Source organism: Dufourea novaeangliae, unplaced genomic scaffold (genome assembly GCF_001272555.1).
Source record: "Dufourea novaeangliae isolate 0120121106 unplaced genomic scaffold, ASM127255v1 scaffold335, whole genome shotgun sequence".
Taxonomy (NCBI): Eukaryota; Metazoa; Arthropoda; class Insecta; order Hymenoptera; family Halictidae; genus Dufourea; species Dufourea novaeangliae.
In genome coordinates this window covers 263,979-284,876 of record NW_015374211.1, presented here as the reverse complement: position 1 = coordinate 284,876, position 20,898 = coordinate 263,979, and the positions used below count along the sequence as shown (strand labels likewise).

General features: G+C 41.5%; 2 protein-coding genes across 2 annotated transcripts; one reads left to right on the top strand and one right to left on the bottom strand.

Moving 5' to 3' along the window:
* Positions 1 to 8,356: 8,356 nt before the first annotated feature.
* Positions 8,357 to 10,301, bottom strand: LOC107192317 (zinc finger CW-type PWWP domain protein 1-like; the record flags this gene model as incomplete). Its single annotated transcript, XM_015581532.1, has 6 exons — positions 8,357 to 8,632; positions 8,690 to 8,800; positions 8,879 to 9,075; positions 9,160 to 9,360; positions 9,652 to 10,063; positions 10,158 to 10,301. Coding segments are annotated over 6 exons (1,341 nt in total), but the record flags the coding sequence as incomplete, so codon positions are not given.
* A 1,198-nt stretch (positions 10,302 to 11,499) lies between these two features.
* LOC107192332 (7SK snRNA methylphosphate capping enzyme-like) lies at positions 11,500 to 14,865 on the top strand. Its single transcript, XM_015581551.1, has 4 exons — positions 11,500 to 11,619; positions 12,187 to 13,489; positions 13,568 to 13,786; positions 13,866 to 14,865. Exons 2-4 carry the CDS (start codon positions 12,197 to 12,199, stop codon positions 14,775 to 14,777), a joined length of 2,424 nt encoding a protein of 807 aa, XP_015437037.1. The 5' UTR covers positions 11,500 to 11,619; positions 12,187 to 12,196; the 3' UTR covers positions 14,778 to 14,865.
* Positions 14,866 to 20,898: the final 6,033 nt, after the last annotated feature.

The window sequence follows — 20,898 nt, the reverse complement described above, 5'->3', positions numbered from 1 at the left end:
GTAAAGGGGGGAGGGTTGGAAAAAAGAGAGAAAGAACGAAAGGATACCCATTGCATAAGCTATATTTAACTGCACCTGCTGGCGCCAGACTATTCGCATGCACCGTTGCATATTATACGCGTTGCTATACAAGACGCAACGCACTCTGGTGTCGAACGTCCGCTCCATTCGACGGGACGGTTGTGTGCGATGAGCGCGCGCCCGATTCCCACGTCGCGTATTTTCGAATAATTAAATCGTACTTCGACAAGATTTATAATAGTAAAAAAAAAAAGACAAATTACAAAATTGAACGGTCCCGATCGATCGCTTTAGGATGCCTCAACGACACGTGTTATAAGAAGACGTGAAAGAAACTAGAGTAAATCCGTTTAATAAATTATCCATTCGTTCGAATTCTCAAAAATTCGGAACATTGATTAATGATTCACCAACTATTAACAACACACAGATATAATTAATTCGCAACCGTTGTCCTCCCGATGGTGTTTCCCCTTCCCCTCAACGATTCTAATAATAGCCGCACCGAAGATCATCCTCGAACAATTGCGAGAAAAAGAGGGAAACTGCAGGGCAAAAATATCGGAACGAGAATCCGCGGATGGAGAGACGTTTATTTTGTTAGGCAGCCAAATATGGCCCGCAACCGAGACCTTAGACAAAAAAACCATTGCAAAGCTTTTAATTTAATTAGGCATCGTGGAACGCACGGACGACGACGACGACGATGACGAGCTCGACCAATGGGCGTGTCCAACGACACCCGCCTACCCGTTTCCAGCGTTCCTCGTGCGCGCGGAATCGGAGTAGCCGGGCGGCAGACCGGAATTGCTTTTTGCGAAATTCGCCGAAACGTCTGTCTACAATATAACGAGTCACCTTATCGTGTCGATCCCTACGATCTTAACGGGTGAATCACGACAACGTAAAACTATACGAGGGTAGAACATAAAGAAGAAATAAAACATAAAGTTTCTAACGATATAAGACACACGTGGCACCCGTGTTCAAATTACGCGGGATTACATAATCCGTGCAATTACTTCGTGTACGACTCGATTTATCGATAAATCGACGAGAGTACACCGGTTTCGTCGATCTCAAAGATCGTCGCGACCAATATCTACGGGGAAAAAATGAAGTTGAAAATAATTCCACTTACAGGGTTAGAGATGATGATCCCAGAGCAGCGTCCGATTCGACAGCGCCGCGGATCCGCGAGAGCAAGTCCTGTGGGCCCCCGATCGATCGATTCTCTCTCCCCCCCTCTACCCCTGGCAAGGAGGCAACGAAGAGGGCGGCGAGGAAGAGAACCGGTGCACCACTCCAGATACGAGGAGAGACGTGACGCACACTCTCGAGCAAAGTGCACGATGACTCGGGCGCCGCCTTCTGGGCCCCGGGAACGCGCTCGAAAAGGAAGGAGACGGAGTAAAACCAGGGAGGATTCGCCAGATACATCACTGAGAATCGCCACAGGAGTGTGAAGGAAGGGTATAACCGCCTTTCGATGTCGCGCAGGCCCCCGAAAACCGCACTGTCAGCCGGAAGCGTGGCACACGATCGTGGAACGAGCGTGAGGTGGGGCCAGGAGGCGGGCGGAAGGTGGAGGAGAGAGAGTTAAAAAAAAACGAAGGAAAACCGAGAGGAGTGGGATGAAAGGGGCAGGAGGGGAACCAGGCTAGACTTCCTTCCTGTATCGTGTGCGCGTGTATATGTACGAATTGGATGAAACCCCGGGGTCGGCTTCTCACCATCGTGCTTACGGTTTCTCCCGATGTTTTATAAAGTCTCTTGGACGACGGTAGGATTACGATAGAAAATTTGTCGAGCACGAGATATCGGAGCGGCGATCCGACGAACGGAACCAGAGACGTGTAGAAGAACGGTCGTCGTCGCGTCCGTTTGTGTGTGCTCCAAACGGAGCCGAACTCGAAACTACTCTCTCTCGGACACAGGCAGACCGTCCAAACTGGTGGAACGAACGACGCGGACTGAACTGTGTGGAGGCTGGCTGGCGAGAACTCCGCCAGTCACGGGTGCGCGTTACCACCGCGCGTCGGACCCCGATGGTGGGGGTAAAACACACAGGCGTGCGTGAGAGTGCGTTCGTTCGTTCGTTCGTTCCACCGAGCGACGGACAACGGGATGGCGGTGGTGGGGGGCTGAGGGTTTAGGCCAGGAGCGGGGATGCGGCCGAACGCACCCCGTGAATGACGCAGGTGGTGAGAGAGGGCACGGACAATGACTGCGCGAGCGCATCGCCACTCACGTCTTTTGTTAATTAACCCTTATAGTACCATGTAAGTTTTCCGGGTGTACCGTCCAAAAATATCTTGAAAAAGATTCGCGATTTTTGAGGTGTCTGTTAAAATTAATAGTATTTCTCTTAAAGTTGAAGATACTTTCACTTTTTTCTTTTTATTTTATTGTGAAATGTATGTAGTACTACGCAAAGTATTTTTTGGAAAACCCGCAAAGTCGATATATTAGCTCTAAGGTACTAAAAGGATTATGGGGTTTTTTTTGTGTATCTTTTACATAATATTCGGAAGAAGTTCGGACTTCTCAGAACAGACCCTGAGAATTATAGATTAAAAGAAGCATAACGAAGAAATCTACCAGTTAGTCCGGAACGTGACAAGGTCGAGTGCTGCTCCAGCCACATTTGAACTTCCATATACGATTTGCAAGTCACGGATCGGTTTTATCGAAATACGAAAAAAAACTTAATTCGGAACAAGTATCGGTGTTCAAGCATGATTTCGGAAACATTGTTCCGTTAACGTTAATGTATGCGTTTGTTTTCAAGCTCTCCCTATCTGTGGTTTGCGCGACGATACCCGAAATTGTTTACCTTGGACTCTCTTGAGTTCCGATAAACGACGCTTAATATTTGTTGTTCCCGGGGGACAATTTTCTTCGGTTCTCGATAACACATTCCATGCCCGGTCGAGGGGCATTATAAATCCTTAAGCCGGGGGTATTCGTGTTTCTTGCTACCGGTTCGAAGGCGACGCGTAACAGTTGCAAATATGCACGGTGTATATCGGTGTACTTTACGACGTGGTGCGACAGAACGCTTCGTCACCGAGTTCAAGGCGCGCGCAACGTTGATAACGCCTCGTTTGCACGCTGCCTTTTGGCATTTATCTTTTTACCTCGTGAACCCCGTTATATTTGGTATTCTAAATAAAATGATCAGAAAACAAAAAAAACAGAAAAAAAGAGAGAGACAAAAGTGAGCGAAAAAAAAAACTTGAGTAGAGGTACAATCGCGGGGACAAAATGGTCGATGAATTATCAACAGTATCACAGGGGAACGTGTGGATTACGACACCAGGAATCTTTATCTGTCCCGATTGCTCGTTCGATACACGCGTTTTCAACGAAACGCTCTCGGCTACCAAGACGATGATTTACATCGTCGTACGAAATCTCGCTCTGTTCCACCGTCCTCTGTATCGGTTTTACGTAACCCAAGTGCACTTATATTTCCATGTCGTGTACGGTATCTTATCGTGCGTGGAACGACCCCGGCGACCCTGTGTTTTCTCGGTCTGTCCCAAATTCAAAAAATTTTATCAAGTCTGGAAACTAGCCCTCCCCTCCCACCCCCAACCACCCCGGTTGCGAAAGAGGCCGTCGCCTTTATCGATAAATAAAGTCGTGGAGATTAATCCTCGGCGATCAACCGAAACTGGACGGATACGTTTATAATTGCATCATCATCCCGTTTCGTCTTCGTGCTCGTAAAACCATCACGCTCGACGAGAGACGAGTCGCGTATGGGCCAGGGCATTTACTTTCTCTACATACACACGAGTTTCCGAATTCATGTACTGTCTCTTCCTATCGCGACTATCCACATCCTACATCCTCGGTTGATTTTTTTAATTCACTTAAAATGTGTAAACGTGTGTCGAGAGGGAGGTGGGCAGCCATGTTGGAAAATTATCTAATCCAGACGTTTTTCGTAAAATCAAGGGTCTAACGAAGACGCGCATCGCCAGGGGAATAAAATATATTCCCGCCTCTGGCTTTTAGTCCTCGGTATGCGAAAGAATGTAAGCCAAGCGTCCCGTTGCACCGCATCGTCGTGTTCCTAAATGTGTCTCTGAAATGCGTCCCGGTGAGGTCCCTCTAAATGCGACTTTAACGACCACCACGAGAAACGTAGTAGAACGGGGAACGACCTGCACGGATTCGGGCGCGGTCAATGCCGTCTAGATGCTCGCTATTACTACCCGGACCGCCCGGTATTTTCGTCATGGCCTACTAATACACTCCGCAAATTCTCGCCCTACCACCACCGCAGAGTGACAGGGGGGAGCAGGCTGTTCCAACGATGACGTGGGTCAAGGAAATATGCCGATCGCGGGCCCGTGTCACTGGCCCTGACGGCCAATTTCTTTTTCCTTCGTGTTTTTTCTTTGCTCACGCGATCTTTTCGTTTTGTTCGTTGAAAACGAGCCAACCGAACTGTACTCCGCTGCATCCTCATGATGCGCGTCGGATCGACCACGACGATCCTCCTTGGTCCCGGTTGGATTGGTGTACACGTCGACCAGAAGTGAAATGTTCTCCCGTCGCAGCACCGATCAGGTTATAGGAGTAAACCTGTGTCACTCAATGTATTTTTGCGGTACATACCACTTTTCTGGGGCGCTAGACACCCCATTAGCATTTTAGTTTCACTTACTACGTTTTCATAACGTAGATTCACCGTTCTCATAACGCAGAGGTCACTAAAATCACACGTGATTTTTAAGGTGTCGGTACTACAGTTGATATTTCACGAAAAATCGTATGCACAGTTTCGATGCGTGTCTTTAGAGAGATGACCTTAGGCATGGTATCAATTATTAATACGCTTCGATAAAAATGTAAAAATGTACCCGAACACGGGGGACACATGAAAATATACCGCTCGGGGAGGACCATCAATTTTCACCGGACAAAATGCCATTCCTGTCGAACGGACAACGGTGGCAACATTTTGCGCACACGTATACAATCCGATTTGTCCGTCCATGGGCAGTTTTAAATCAATTTCCGTTCCACAACATCGTAACGGAGGGCCATTTTAATTACCGTTAATGAGCGTATACCAGGGCCATTGAAATGCGCGTTTCCTCGGCGTGTATATAATATGTATATACGAATATTACCCGTGTCTGGATGCGGGACCGGCTCGTAAAAGAGACATTTATTGGTCGTAAAGGCATGCTGGCTGTATCTTTGAACCCCCTCGCGGGCTGAAAAGCCGAACACGGACCCATTTACCGTTTGATCGTTTCGTGGCAGGGCCTAGGATATAGGAACCATATAACAATGGGGGCGTATGTCGTTGACAAACATGGGAGCGGCGTGTATTGGGTCGATGGCAAAAAAGAAAGGACGGGGGATAGAGAATTATATCCCGACTCGACCTTTCCGCCCGGTGTGTTGCATGTATTACGCTACTTCGTCTCTACCTAGGTGTGGCCTATGTGTTCCTTTGCCTCTGAACTACATGTATGTATGTAATACCACGCTTCCGGCTTAATCTTTCGGGAATACACTGCGAAAAAATTAATACAATTGTCACCATTAAATCACTTTTCTTTCTTTTTATTCAAACCATTAGCGTGTCACTCCGACTGAGCCCCGACGAAGCTGGCTGCAAAGCTGACGAAACATCGGGGATAACTTTTCCACAAGTTAGTATTCCACAACGATAATACTATATGAAATCCACAAATTTTAAATTACCCTTCTTTTCGTTGTTGACAATTGGTTGATGTCACAAATTGGTGCACATATTACGACTCGTTTATACCTCGACATAACCTATAAATTTCCTCACCTTTGAACTATCCTGTAATGTATGATACGTGCACATCGCGCACATTAATGTCGAGTTAATAACACAAATCGAATAGAAAAGGATAAATGAAGTTAATTGTTATAACGATTGAACCTCCATAGCAGAATCTGATATGTACTGGTTCGTGATTAAATAAGCTATACCGAGACTTTGAAAATATGAATTTTGAACTATGCTATTTAAAGCGGATTTTCCACGACATCGCCTCCAGGGCACAATTAAGGCGCTAAAGAAATAGAATTACCACGTGGCGAGTTCAACGTTTCCCAAGTTATTTCTCGCGGCAATGGCACAGCTACGTAGGGCGTATTAAAAATATATACATATACGAACCCCTGTTTCGACGGTTACACGCCGCTGTAGAGATCCATCGAAATAGTTTCTGTACCTTGTGATTGGTTACTTGTAGGGAATAATTACGATATCCAGACAACTGCTTGAAACACCGAGTGATTCAGTGACCGGTAAAACTGTAAAACAAGGAATACATATATCTAAGGAATTTTTAGGCAATGTTTCAAAAATAATGAGCGACATTTATAGACATTTTGTGAGTCCAACATTATTCACGGTTTATATAGATATAAATCACCAGTAGGCAACTATACTAAATAAAATGTTATTTTACCACCTGATATGGCGATGACAATAACCTAATTATTGTTATGAATCCACGTGCTAATCATAGGAGGTTATTCTGTTTACCTAATCAGTAAAAAAAATAGGAAAACTATAACGACCAGTAATCGTCGACGATTATAGTCGTGAATTAATGATCGTACCCAGTGATGAAACACGCCTGGAAAAACGCGAGGAAACGTAACAGAATTGTAAGAAGGACAAACAGAACAGATAACCCGAGTACTCAGTTAGCAACACGATCGTCCGACTATTACGAGGACGATAACGGGCACGTATGTGCCCGCTTGGGTATCTGAGGTTATCGTTTTCCTTTTTTCTTTCTTTCTAGAGCCAGCCAGGGCGGAGTGTTAACTGCAAAGGATCAGAGTGGACCATGGGTCATCGAAAAATATGACAGATCATTTGGATTCGTTTAAATGTACCTACCAAAGTTTTTAAATAACGGTGTCATTCATTCTTGAAAATATAAGATAGAAATGAAAATAACTGTAAGAATGTAAAAATAAAATATTCTTTTACCGTCCCACATAACCTAGGATAGGCTTATAAGGTTTCTTCCAATTTGTGTGAATTCGTTTCTATGAAGATACAGAGGCAAACAAGGACTGTAGTTCCAACTTGATATATTAGCAGCGAATGTATGTATCACTAGCATGCTTGAAACACGCAAATATTGTCGCAATTCACCACATCGAGGGTCTCTGCATCCGTTGACGTCAAACTGACCCGAAGGACCTCGCCGAACTTTGCGCTGCATTAACATGTCGATTTACAAGCATTTATGTGCGCTCGATTTCCGCTTGGAAAACGATCGAACGGTCAACATGAATATTAGCCGGTTGCTAACCAGTATTGCTGGGGTCCATTCGAACAGTCCGATTTTAATTACGATGCACAGCTGCTCGACGATGATCCGCGGGAAGTCTGTCGCGATTATTTTCGCACGGGATACTACGATAACCGGCACTGACAGGTGGTCTTAATTAACAGATTGAAGTACAACCACACAAATTTGTTACATAAAAAAAATAATAATAAAACGACAATGTTCAGGAATAAATCGAAATATGTAAGGAGGACAGGGGACAAAGAAACCTAATAACTATGTATACGTTTGATTTACTGTCCTGTAAAACGACCTACCGTCTCCCCTGACTCTTATCGTTTGACCTAACCAAGCCGTATCGATAACCTTGCTACTTAAGATAGGCGAGAGGTACTAGGGCATTAGAAAAAGTTGTACAGGATATATGATATTGTTACGGTAAAAAAACGAACGTAGTTTATGTTCTGCTTATCATTTTGTTTTTTAGATAGAACTATTGCATCGGATTGCATGCGAGTATGTATGTATTATCACCGACGAGGTATAGGACTCCTGTACCTTGTCGGTGGTATAAAAAATATAATGCTAACGAAGTTCGTTATGGATATAAATGAATGAGCTAAAGTCTAAAGAAATGTAAGTATTTTTTTTTAAGCTTGAGTATAATTGTAATAAAAATGTCTGAAGTGTCTTTTCAATATTTTTACTGATATCACTTATTTAATATTTATGAAGAATTAGTAATTCGGTTATTATGTTAGTGCTGCCACCATGTGGAAAGACTGTGAAACTAAATGAAATATATACACTACTCAATCGGTAAATGATCGTAAATAATCGATACTCTACCTATCGTTTTTGGTAAAGTAGATTCTGATGGTAAACAAGAAGCGTAAAATGTCTTCTTCCGCTGTACATATTTGTGGCAGCCGAGTATTTGCACTTACATAGGTCAAGGTATTCTATTTAGAAAATCATAAATTGCTTGAACAGTTAATTTACAGAAGTACTCGAGTATCTTATCTTTTACGCAATACTGTCAAATAATACTCTTTTAATGTAAGAGAATCTTTTGTGGGGTTTGAGGGAGGTATTTCGTCGTCCGAATTCGTATCCATTGCTATTTCGTCGATGTTAACTGATTCGTTTATGTTGTTAACATCAATCAATTTTTTATACAATGCTACGTAACTAAATTTTTGTAGTCTTTCTAAGATCGATAATGGTAGGGCACTTAAAGCCAATTCGTATGCTTTATCCAGTAAGCTTTTATACTCAGTCCCATCAAATTTTGTCTGCAATAAGAATTAATCTTATTTATGGTGTATACACTAATACTAACAATTAAATACCTTCTGAATAAGTGTGCTGTATTTTATCTGTGCAAATGGTTTAATATATCGTTTGTGTAACCATGCAGATTCCAGTTTATCATCAGAAAAAAATGTGACATAGTACCTCACCTAAAAATTGTATGTAAAGTTACTATTTTCATTGTTGTGTTCACAAAAAAAATGTGTCAGAAAAGAGGTTTAACTTACGGGCCTGTGAGATCTTTTAGGTAGTTCATAGTATCTGAATGTTTCAGGGCAATCATTAACTATTCCAGGCCACCATGGAAAACCCTGTACATGAGCCCATACAATACTACCGGCATTGTACGAATTTTCAATCAAATCAGCATCAATGACTGGTGTTCTAGGTTGTTCTGGTATATTGCAAGATGCTATTGACTTATCTGTGAAATCACGTACTAATATTAAACTATTAAGAAAACATATATAAACAGAATTGGAAGAAGTTTATAAAAATGTCTGCAGACCAGAATTCATCTCGCAGTACCATATTTTTGGTACTTCTGTTGGATCATGAACGTCTTGAACATATCTAAGTTTCTTGCATGTACGTCTACAGCACTCAATCCAAAGACCAACATCTCTTCTACTCTGTAGCCAATGCAGTGTTTGTTTCCAATCAAGATTACTGTTGCATTGAGATATTACCTCAGTATTTGGATCAAATACTAAAGAACAAAGAAAATTCCATTTTTGTTACATACTAAAGCTACAGTGAAACATTTAACATATCCTAAGTATGTTCAAATTTTACTTGTTACAAATCTATCTGTTTAGACCATAGTATTATACCATACAATCTTATTACAATCTTTTCCTTAAGGGTAACATATTTCTATAATTAAATTAACAGCTAACCATACACTGTTATAGACGAAAATGGGTCAATTTGTCTGTGACATTGGTGTGTGTATTTTTCGACATGTGTGTGCATTTTTTGTCATTCTTTGTGCACCTACCTACAGATGATACTTGTGATACATTATTTCTAGTGTTTGGTAGGTTTTCACATCTACTTCCTATGACGGTTTTATCGTTCTCTTTATCATTCGATTGTACTTTAATTTTGTCTAACTTTGTGCGTAATCTCGGAATCTCTTTCTGTGTGGAATCGAATCTGTTACACCTAAGTGTGTATCTTTTACGAAATAACGTGTCGCTCGAGTGATCGGATACAATGTGTATGCCGCTGTCCTGGTCTTCATCCGTGTATTGCAACTTCTTTGGTTTAAGGTCCACCCTCTTGGTCTGTTTTTTGTTTTTTATTGGCGCTTTCGGCGTTACGACGGATTTTTTTTCCATCGGTGGCGTTGTGAAAAACGACGAGTCAGTTGTGCTTTCGTCGAACTGACGTTTATGGAACAAATTAAACTGAAATGAATGAATAAATGAGCACTTTTCAGTGTATAAATAAATTAATATAAAATTACATAAAGTGTCAAAATTCTTTTACTCCATAAAATACCTGAGGCAACAAATTCATCGATATGTTGGAAACATCAACTTGGCCGAATTCCGATTTTTTAAACAACATCGTAGGCGTTTGTCGATACGAATCCGGTCGTTCGAACAGGAACTTTTTATTCTGCATATTATTTCCGTATTGAATTTGTCAAAGTTAAAATTTGGTTTAATGTTTATGAAAAAATGTTGAAGGATAACGATAATTCTTCTAGTACGATAAGAAGTTAACACTGCAGAAAAAAAGATGCAACGGAGACTTTATCAGAGCTAGAATAACGTAATTTTGTGACGAAAAAAAAATCACAACCGCGCGCAGAATAAAATTATATACGAGTTGACAAGAAACCCGCCGCGTTTGTAACGGGGTCTTCACACCTTCGCGCATGGCGTCTGTTGCAAAGCAACAGGGACCAATGAAAATTTGGATCTCATAACAAATGATAAACGTATAAACTGTGTTAATTTAAAAAGTCACAAAGAAATTCCGTTATTTACACGAATACTGAACATTATTAATTTATTCACACGCAGTGAAATTATCACTTCGTACATAATACGAAATTCAATCTAACGGTTACCATCGCTTTTTAAAAACGTTGTAATTGCCGCCAATGCTGTCGTTGGTCGGTCGAAATTACATTGCGCGCGGTTTCAATCTGATTCGTTATCTATAATTCAAAAACGTAATGATTGAAACCGTTGCGAATTCATAAACTGTATGTTATAAATAATCGATCTTGTTTATACACATTTAAGGATAATAATTACAATAAAGTCATTATAACGTTTGAAGTAAAAATAATAACCGTAAATAAAATTTTACCATGGGTCTTTTAATAAATGTGGTCGCTAACTAAAAATAATTTCTCACATCATTTCTATTAACATACGAACTGCACGAGAAAATGTACTTAAATATTTATTTTTAGAAACGATGTAACATGATTATATTTAAGACACAAAACGATCATATAATAAACGCATCAAGGCATTCTAAACGATATTTTAAAACTTTCGACTAGAATTTAGAATTGCTTACGAGAAACATAAGGTGTACCAATCACATTAACACTCTGTATACATCTTGATGACTGTTCAATTGAAAAACTTTATAATTCTCTATATCACGGTCTCAAGACTTTGAACAATTCTATTACGATGATTTTTACAATTTTTCGATGATTTTGTGTTAGCACAGCACTCGGAAAATTGCCATGACCCGATCAAACTCTGTTTTGCGGCCGAAAATTGCCGAAGTGACGTTCGGCTCCCTCGGGTGGCCACATAGAAAATGGAGTTTGAGCGAAGCAAGCGAAGCAGCTATTCGCCATCGTTGATGGGCGCACAACGACCGTTGTGAGCTGGCTGCGCCGTGTATCTCGTTACTAATTCATATTTTTGTGCTTAATGCGAGCAAAAAGTACGTCGAGGAGAGACTGAAGCTGTTCGCGAAACGATTAAGGGTAAGTGTGATCACCTAGCCTGGCAGTTTTGGGAAGAAATACTGATGAAAAGCTTGGGGCATTGGCGACCATCCGTTTACAGAACGTATAAACTATTTTCTGCGCATGCGCGATCGCGGGAACGATAAATTTACGTAGAACGCCGAGCGTTAGTGATCGTAAAGATCCCGCGGGATAAACGATTGGTATACTAATGAAAAATTGTTGTGTTTAAAATTATGAGCTCAATCGCGAGAGTCTGTCCATATTTTATTACGCGACAATGTAATCTCGACCTCTGTATACGGTAAAATGAATCGACTTAATAGTGAACAATAATGTCTTTTCCTATACAAAACTGTTTCCTATATTGTTTTTAAGTTAACGTTTTCTTTAATTATTTACTTGTCGTTTAGAATGTATATATGCGTTGTACGGTACGTATAATTCAAGCATTTTGTAATATTTATGATTATTTACCAGATTATTTATGCCCGTTTTTTTGAAGTTGTCACGTTATTGTTGTGCATAACGAATTTTTTGTGTGGTGGAAAATTACATTTCTGATGTACTTTCTTTCTTCCTCAGATTCCACAAAATGTCATCTGCACAAGTTGATCGCCCCACCAAAGTGGGGGGTCACATTAACAAGAAAGAAAGTGAAAAATCGAGGAAGACCTTTAGTTCTTCTCATAAGAAACACAAGCATGAAGACAATCGCCATTTCAAGTTTGGTCGAAAGCGTCTGCAAAGTTTTACTGGCAATGGTAAATTCTTTCCTCCATACAAACGTAGAAAGAAGGAGGGTGCCATTATACCCCCGACAAAGTTTTTGCTTGGTGGCAACATATGCGATCCATTGAACTTAAATAGCATGCAAGATGAGGAAATAAATAGAGCTATGAACGCTGTTACACCTAAGTCCAGTCCCCTTCCCACACCCAGACATAAAAAAGAGGTTATCGAAGTGATTATACCTCCTAATATCTGTGATCCTCTGAATCTGAGCAATTGCAATGACAATGATGAATATGAGAAACAGCTAATCTCTCCAACGAAAAAAGGTTCAAAACGCAGAAACAGAAAGAAAAAACGTACATCTTCAGGTTCTGGGAAGGATGATACATGCGATCTACCTGAAACAAAAAATAAAGATTGTGATACAACTGAAGTTACAGAACCTATGGAACAGACTGCATCAGAGAATGTGGAGACAGAACAACAGCATGTACCATTAAGCTCTCCACCACCTCATCAGCCTAAGGAATCCAAACCAGAAAGCCCACAGAAAGACAAAAACAAATTGCGTCTGAAAGGTTTGGAAGAACCAAAGGATAAACGCTTACGGAAAGTTGATGTGAAAGACAAAATTGTTAGCCCTGTTATTCCTCAACCTGGAGCATGGAAGCCTAGACCGCAACATCGGCCGAGTCAGGATAAGAAAAAGAAGCAGACAATGCCAAATTTCAGAGAGAAAGATGCACGTTATCAGTACGGCAACTACAATAGGTACTACGGTTATCGAAATTCTCACCATGATGTGGACACGAGACTGACCGTATTTGCTCAACGCAAAGAATTATTCATTGGGAAAGACGTTCTCGACATCGGTTGCAATGTTGGCCACATTACTCTGTCCGTTGCAAGAGATTTCTCTGCTCACAGTGTATCTGGTATAGACATTGATCGAACACTCATCAATATTGCTCGAAAAAATATCAAACACTATGTCAATTGTGTACAGTCTCCTGCTGGTAACGAAGACAGTGATCACCACGATGTAAACTTCTTCCCAATGTCTATGCCGATCAATTATGGACCAGTTGATATTCCAGGTTTCACAAAGCACAAGAGTCACAAAGGTTTCCCTTATAATGTTACTTTCGTGCAGGTATTTGATCAAATTGGCAATTTTATTGAATACGTTAAGCGTATAAAACGTGACAAATCTAAACACTTTTTCTTTTAGGGTAACTATGTGCTAGAAGATGATGCTCTTTTGTCTACAGAACAACCACAGTTCGATACTATCCTCTGCTTGTCCATCACTAAGTGGATACACTTGAACTTCGGAGATGCGAGTCTCAAGCAAGCCTTCAAACGAATGTATGCTCAATTGCGTCCAGGTGGGGTCCTGGTCTTAGAGCCTCAAGGTTGGAGCAGTTATACTAGGAAGAAGAATCTCACAGTGAGTAAAATCTCTAAAATATCGCTACGCCACACATTACTTAATCCTTCAGAGGTATTAATTCATGCTCGTGTTGCAGGAACGGATATACAAAAATTATCAGAGTATCGAGTTTCGACCTCACAACTTCACACAATACCTACTATCCCCCGAGGTCGGTTTTTCCAAATGCGAGGTACTCTCTATTCCCCCTCACCCGTCTAAAGGATTTCAGCGGCCAATTCAGCTGTACACCAAACCTGGATCGTCTCAAGACACTGCAGATGTTTCTACATCGAAGCGACAAGAACGAGCGAACGAGAAGAGGGAAGAGCTGGAGCGCAGGGAGTACGAGCAGAAACTGTTCCAGAAAAACAGTACTAAACAGGGAAACATGTCAGAGATCAGTCAACAGAGCAACGAGTCCATTTGCCAATACGATCAGTTAGAAAACGTCTACGCGCCCAGTACAACACCGTGTTACGACGACACACCTGGTTACAACAACAACGATAGTCAACCACCAGACGCCTCAAAAATGTGTTACTTAGACGTCAATACAGAGAACGATAAAACAGAGTCGGAGAACCAGGATGCGACTGATAAAGTAACCGAATCGTCCACGGAGAGTACGTCGCGGAAACGAAACTTGGACTTGGTCACTGACGAGGCTGGCACGCTGGACACGAAAAGATCCAAAAATGTGGAGAGGGCGGCGTCCGATTCCAGGCTAATTAACAAGGGTGAGAGGACTGTGAAAGTTAAGGAAGTACTAATGTCTCAGACCTCAGTTTCTGTGGACGATAGTGGAAGCAGATCGAAGAAGAAGCAAAAAGGAAACGACAAATCGAATGCTCGCCCGGCAGTTGATAGGAATTCCAAGCATTGTACAGAGGATAAACAAGATACAAGGACGGTGGAGCAAACAGAAAAGGAGAACAGCTCAAGGAGTCCTCGCGAGGAAGGCCAGACAGAGACGAAACGTTGCAAAGTGACCTCGGACAACACGTAAATTAGTACATTTGGAACGCTACTCGTGTGGAAAATGAGCGGTGCTATCAGTTTTTCCGGCTGTTAGATTATCCATTTACTTGGCCGATCTTCTTTTTTTTGCTTTTTTTTCTTTTCTTTTTTTTTTTTATTTACCCTTTCAACTTTCTTCTAAACATTCGAAAAATCTCAACAACGCTGAAAGATCGCGTGCCTAGGATTTCCAGAATATTCCGTCGCCGTGACACCGTGCAGTTCCGTTTGTTCGATTCGTCCCTTTCCTTTTTCTTTTTTTTTTTTGTTTTTGTAAATTGTCCGATTGAAATCCGAATTACGCCGAGTGAACGGATAGACGTTTCCATGGAATACTTGGCGAGTGTTTCCTCGGTGTACTCGGGTCGGTGTGTGTGTTGAAATCGATCCCGAGTACCAGGGAAATTGTTGGTTGGAGTCAAATCAATTGGCTTATCGAGGCATCTATGATACATAGGTGAGGACATCGTGTATTAGGATGGTTATAATGGTTTTGGCCGGCCAGTTAATTTCTGTTACGTGTATAGAGTTTAGAGAAAGGGTACGATTTTTGCCGTATGTATAGAATCAACGATGATTATAACCGACTGGAAGAGTAAGTGGGGAGGGGAGAGGGAATAGCCCTACAATAACCTTGGCCAGTCAATAATTTCTGCCGTAAGTGTAGAACCAATAGTAAGAGACAAATGTGTGTTGGAGATACGTTCTCCAGTAGCCGTTGCTAGTTAGTATTTTCTATCATGAACGAGGAATCAATGGAGTTAGCCAAGTGTTTTAGAGAAGGAGGTAACTTTCCAGTGGGTTCAATCGGCTGCTGTAGATACAACGTTCACGGAGAACGGAAGCATCGTAAAGAGAACATCCAAACGACCTCGAACGACCAATTTGATTTGGCTCCATCGTGTGTGCGTCGCAACGGCACGACACATTGTCGTCATGCTCCGTGTTAGAGAGATAAAAACAGGGAATGTAAAACGAAACATAAATCACAGCACACCCGTACACGATAGAAATTGTATCGCTTTTACGTAGCACGAATGTGATAGCGACCGACAGGACTGTGCCTGACGCGAACCACAAAGACAGTTCGACGGGCGAAACAAATTCTAAGTACCGTGCCTAATTAAAGAGCGTATTTTGAATCGGATCACGCTGATACCGTTCGAGAGCACGTTTCCTGATCACCGGTTGGTCGACGAAAGACTGACATTTTTTGGCTTTACCGTGTCTTTCGATGTAAAAAGGAAAGGAAGAAAAAAAAGAAAAAAGAAACTGCTCCGTGCTCGCTGTCTTGTCGCTGCCATACTCGTCTTTCCTGTACAGAAAATGAAACGAAGCGGGACAGCTGGCATTGACGGGTTCTCTTCGACAAAGTTATTCTGTATCGAAAAGTGTAACCGTAAAACGAAAAAAAACGTAAAATGAAATGAAAAGAAAAGAATTGTAAGAATTTTACCGATCGACGGGGGGAGGACCTCGTCTGATTAGTCCGAAAACGCCAGAGGACGTCGTCCCCTCGATCACACTCGATCGCCGTCAAGTTGCCTGGTTGAATGCGTTCGATAGTATACACCGCGCATCCCGATCGTTGCACACACACGTTTTCTTCTTTTATTTTCTTTTTCGTTTATGTTTCATCGCGTGGAAGAAAGGATGCGTTGAATAAGAATGTATTGTATAGAGAGGCGAACTTATCGGTCAGAGACTTTAGACTGTAGACATGTAAATTTGTGTAATTTTAGAGGACCCCTGAGCGTATTGTTTAATATAGTTGTTATTTATTTATTTATATTTATATATATATATATATATATATATATATATATATATATATATATATATATATATACACAGAGAGAGAGAGAGAGAGAGAGAGAAAGAGCGCGTGTGGTTATAAAGAATGAAAGAGGGTGTCAGGATCTTCTAATTCGTTAAGGACAACCCGGACGAGAGTTGTCGAAAGTATTATTCTATCGTTGCGCATCGTGATCGATACAAATGACAGAAAGATAACGAAAAACGAGATTTTTTCATTGGTGTGCTTTACCCGATTGTGCAACAAACAAAAAATGAAATGTTCCTCGGGGATCGATTTAACAGAGAAAGAAAAGGAGTCTATTATATCTAGTCCTGTGTGTGTATCACGGAGGAGGAATGGAACGATCACGACAACAGCCGCCATCTTTGCTTCTACTAACGAGAAGAATGTTTCTTCTCGATTACGGAAAACTTTTGTAGAATTTTCTTGTTCAACGATGTTTTTCGTGTTTTCTTTTTTTTTTTCTTCTTTTTATTATCATTATTATATGTTGGCCAATCTGTATTGAACAACCGCCTCCTTTGTTACCGTTCGACAACGACGAAATCAACTGATAATCACGGGAACCGGTGCGATTAAATAAAATCCAGAACACACAGCCTGACAATCGAGGAGAACGCACGATAACGGACCTTTTACGGCCGCGTTACACTTGGTTTTCCTATCGACACACACTTGCAATAAATAATGGCGCACCGTTTTCGCAATACTGCATATACATGTAACATACGCGATTCAGCGTTCTCAACGGCTTTTATGTTTCGCTCGTTTAATTCCCGGCCTGACGTGTTTTCAATTTCATCCCTTGAGCGTTGATTGCCTGGAAAAAACAGCAAATACAAAAATCGAAAGAAAAAGTTCGAACTAGGAGAAAGGAAACGTGATAGGTCGCGAAAACGGCGCAAATCGACTCCGGGCGCAATCACTTTTTTCCATGTTGTGTTTGAGAGAGAGTGTGAGAGAAAGAGAGAGTGAAACTAAGATGAACCACTTAGACGCTTACCAGGAACACACATAGTGTAAGAGATCAGATTATTAATAAAGAATCGCTTTGAGTCACCAGACCCCGTCTTTCGTTTGTTTACGTGGACCCATTTTCTCTTATACATAATATTCCCATCGTGTTTTAATTTTCAGTTATTTCTTTTTTACTTTTCAGAGCCTGATGTCTCGGTTGTATCCGTAGAAGAGTATTTAAGTACATACTCTTTAATTCTTTCTCCGTTATTTTGAACTGACCTCAATAATTTTTCTGTAGATGAAAAGGGCTCACCGTTGGTGAAGATAAAATCGTAATGTATCTAATGTGCAGAATTTATTGTAGTAAGATAGCGTCTCTACACTGTTACGTCTTTACGCTAAAGATTACGAAGGGGGGAGAGGGGATCGTTTAAATCCTCTTTGTATTATTCTCCCTTTCGTTTTGTTTTCAGGGCGCATCGAAGACCAAAATTCAGTCCTGCCTGCGACACTCGACGTCTCGCGATCACTTACGTGGTACAACATTAATCCCCGTTTTCCATCGACAACAAACGTATGGTACGCCTACAATGATCGAAGAATCTTTCACGAAGCGACCACGAAACGTTTTTCTCTACGCTAATTCCTCTAAAACAAACAGAACAGAAAAAGACAAAACAAATATTTTTGAACACGGTATACAAGCTAAATGGAAATCAATGATGCGAATGATTCGATAAATTGTTCAGAAAGTTCAGCGCGGCGAAAGCTTCCGGTATCGCTTATCGAACGAACGCCCGGTTCGACGGCCTTTCGTGTTACAAAATTACAGGCGTAGAAGTTTTTTGTAAAAAAAAAGAAGAAGAATGTTCCAGCAATACGTGCGGTGCCGACAAAAGTGCTGGCTCGCAGTTTGAACTGTAGTGAGAGCAAAATGGTAAATTGAATTTCATGGATCGTCGACGATTAGATCGTCTCTGTGCGCAGAAAAATTTTCACACCCGTTCCGTTGCTCGATCCCCTCCCCCCCACTAAAAGTACACGCAATTATTTAAGACATTGTGTACCTTTCTCGTTAATGGAAGTAGAAGCTGTGAAAATTCAAAAAATGGCAACGGTTGCGGAACGGGGGTTCAATTTTGGGATCTGTCGCGCGCGAGCAGAGATGGGCAAATTCATCATCTGGACAAAGAGTTTCGAATAACGAATAAAAGATAAAAAAGCGTATTTAGTCATTTAAATTGATTAAATGTGGAAGTTCCAATTTTTATGGTACAATAATATATGTTTCTGAACGAGTAGACACTCGGCAGACGATTATTTAATTTGATTAACTGTTTGAAAGTCAGGACGATGATCTTAAATATTGCTGCTTTTAATTATGAATTATTCCAATAATATTCTGCCCAACTCTGCGCATGAGAAGTGTGGAGAAAATTCTCTCCTCGGTTCAAAGTCTCCGTAAAACACGGTCCCTGTGTGTGTGTCTGTGAGTGTGTTAAAAACGAATTTCCGTAATTCGATGCGTTGGCAGTGACGATCCCGTGCTTACGGTCTACCGCGACTAACCATGACAGAAAACTCACGTGTCCACTCTGGTGTCCTACGTCACTATATAATTTATTTCACTTTATTAATTAACATGTCGGCTTAAACTCTCTGTGTTATACTCTCTAATGTAAATTTCATCCGTTTTCTCTGTTCTCCGTCTAGAAAACGGTGAACAAATGGAGGGGGGGGGACAGGACCGACGGAGAAGCGCTCGTTGACCCGCAACAGCAGCAATTCGCTCAGAAAATCTTCAAAACAATGAAGAGTAAACAAGTGTCCGAACAGCGTCGTGCCCAAACAAAGGTGCTTGGTATCTTTTCTATATCTTTTTTTGTTTGTTCGTTTCCTTATTTAAATCAAGTCCCCGTTCGTTTACGGGGGGGGATACAACTATTATGGGGGTTCGTCATCTTAACAGCTACAAAAGGGCGCCAGCGCCCCATTCGGGCGCACGCTCCTGAGGAACGTGCACGTTTTTTTCGTTTAAATTGTCTCTAGACGACGCCTTGTAAATGCGTGTGTGTATATCGCTACTTCGTATTGTTTTCATTCGCGCGATCTTTTAAATATGGTACCGCAATACGTTGCGCGTTCTCGCGATAACGTTATCGTCACGCCGTTATCGTCGTGCATGCTCACCGCAACGGAACAAGAAGGGAAGATAGATCTTCCCGTTCCTCGGTTTATTTTTGTCAGCGATCGAGCCTACCTAGGCTCCGAATGACGTTGCGTATACATCGCGAGTCCGGTAATTATTGTATCGATGATTACACGTTAGCTCTAGATCGTCTCTTAGCTCACAAATGGTGTCTACAATATCTTGTCAATATTGTCTACTTATATACTCTTTTTTTTTGTTTGTTTTTAGTTTCCTACTTTTAATGTCGATGGTCGAGTTTAATTAGCGAATGTGCTTTCCTCGACGATTACGTTCACGTTCGATCGTCCGTTTAGCCGAAACAACGTCTACGATATTTTCACTAAATAGAAAAAATTCTGTTCGATTATCGTTTCAATGTGAAAACTTGAATTTCGTATATGGAAGAGATCTGTGTGTCCACAGTCGTTGTCCAACAACGAGCTCAAAGACTTTCGCACTCGGTGCTCGCCTATGCGTGTACTCCCATTTTATAGAATGTATAGGAGGGGACTGGCCGCGGTGGGACCCGTTTCTCTGAACAATACCGCTTCTTCTCACGTTCTTCTAACGATTTAGAAAATAAATATATCTTCTGAAGACCCCGAAGAATAGTCGGACAAATGGTGACAGTACAATTATTGTGCACCGAACACATCGATATTTCGCCATGAAAAAGTGAAAGTTCCGTCGCAAGATGAAATCGATCGTTTAAACGACACTTCGTTTAGCAGATCTTATCTTCCCTTCGTCAAAACGGTAATTACAACTCGTTCGATAAGTATCGGACCTCGCGGCTACGTAGGGAGGGAGGCAACGATAATCGCGTGGTTCCCGCACGAAATCGTATCAAAAACATTGATAATCGTCTCTCCGAGAATAATACGGTATACAACAAGCGCTGAACGGCGCCCGTATTAAGTACAATCTGATTACCAAACCACGATGACAATTAGTCGTGTAATTGTCAAGAAGCTCGTCAGCAACGCCTGTCAAGATGGATTCTTCGAGAATCGCCGCGAATCCTGCACGAAGATAAGATAAACATTTAGTAATTGTCGATATTTCAAAAAAGAAGTCGTTATCGCGGATTATCGTAGGATCGATCCACGATCGATAGGCGCCTGATCTCGGGACCTCCAA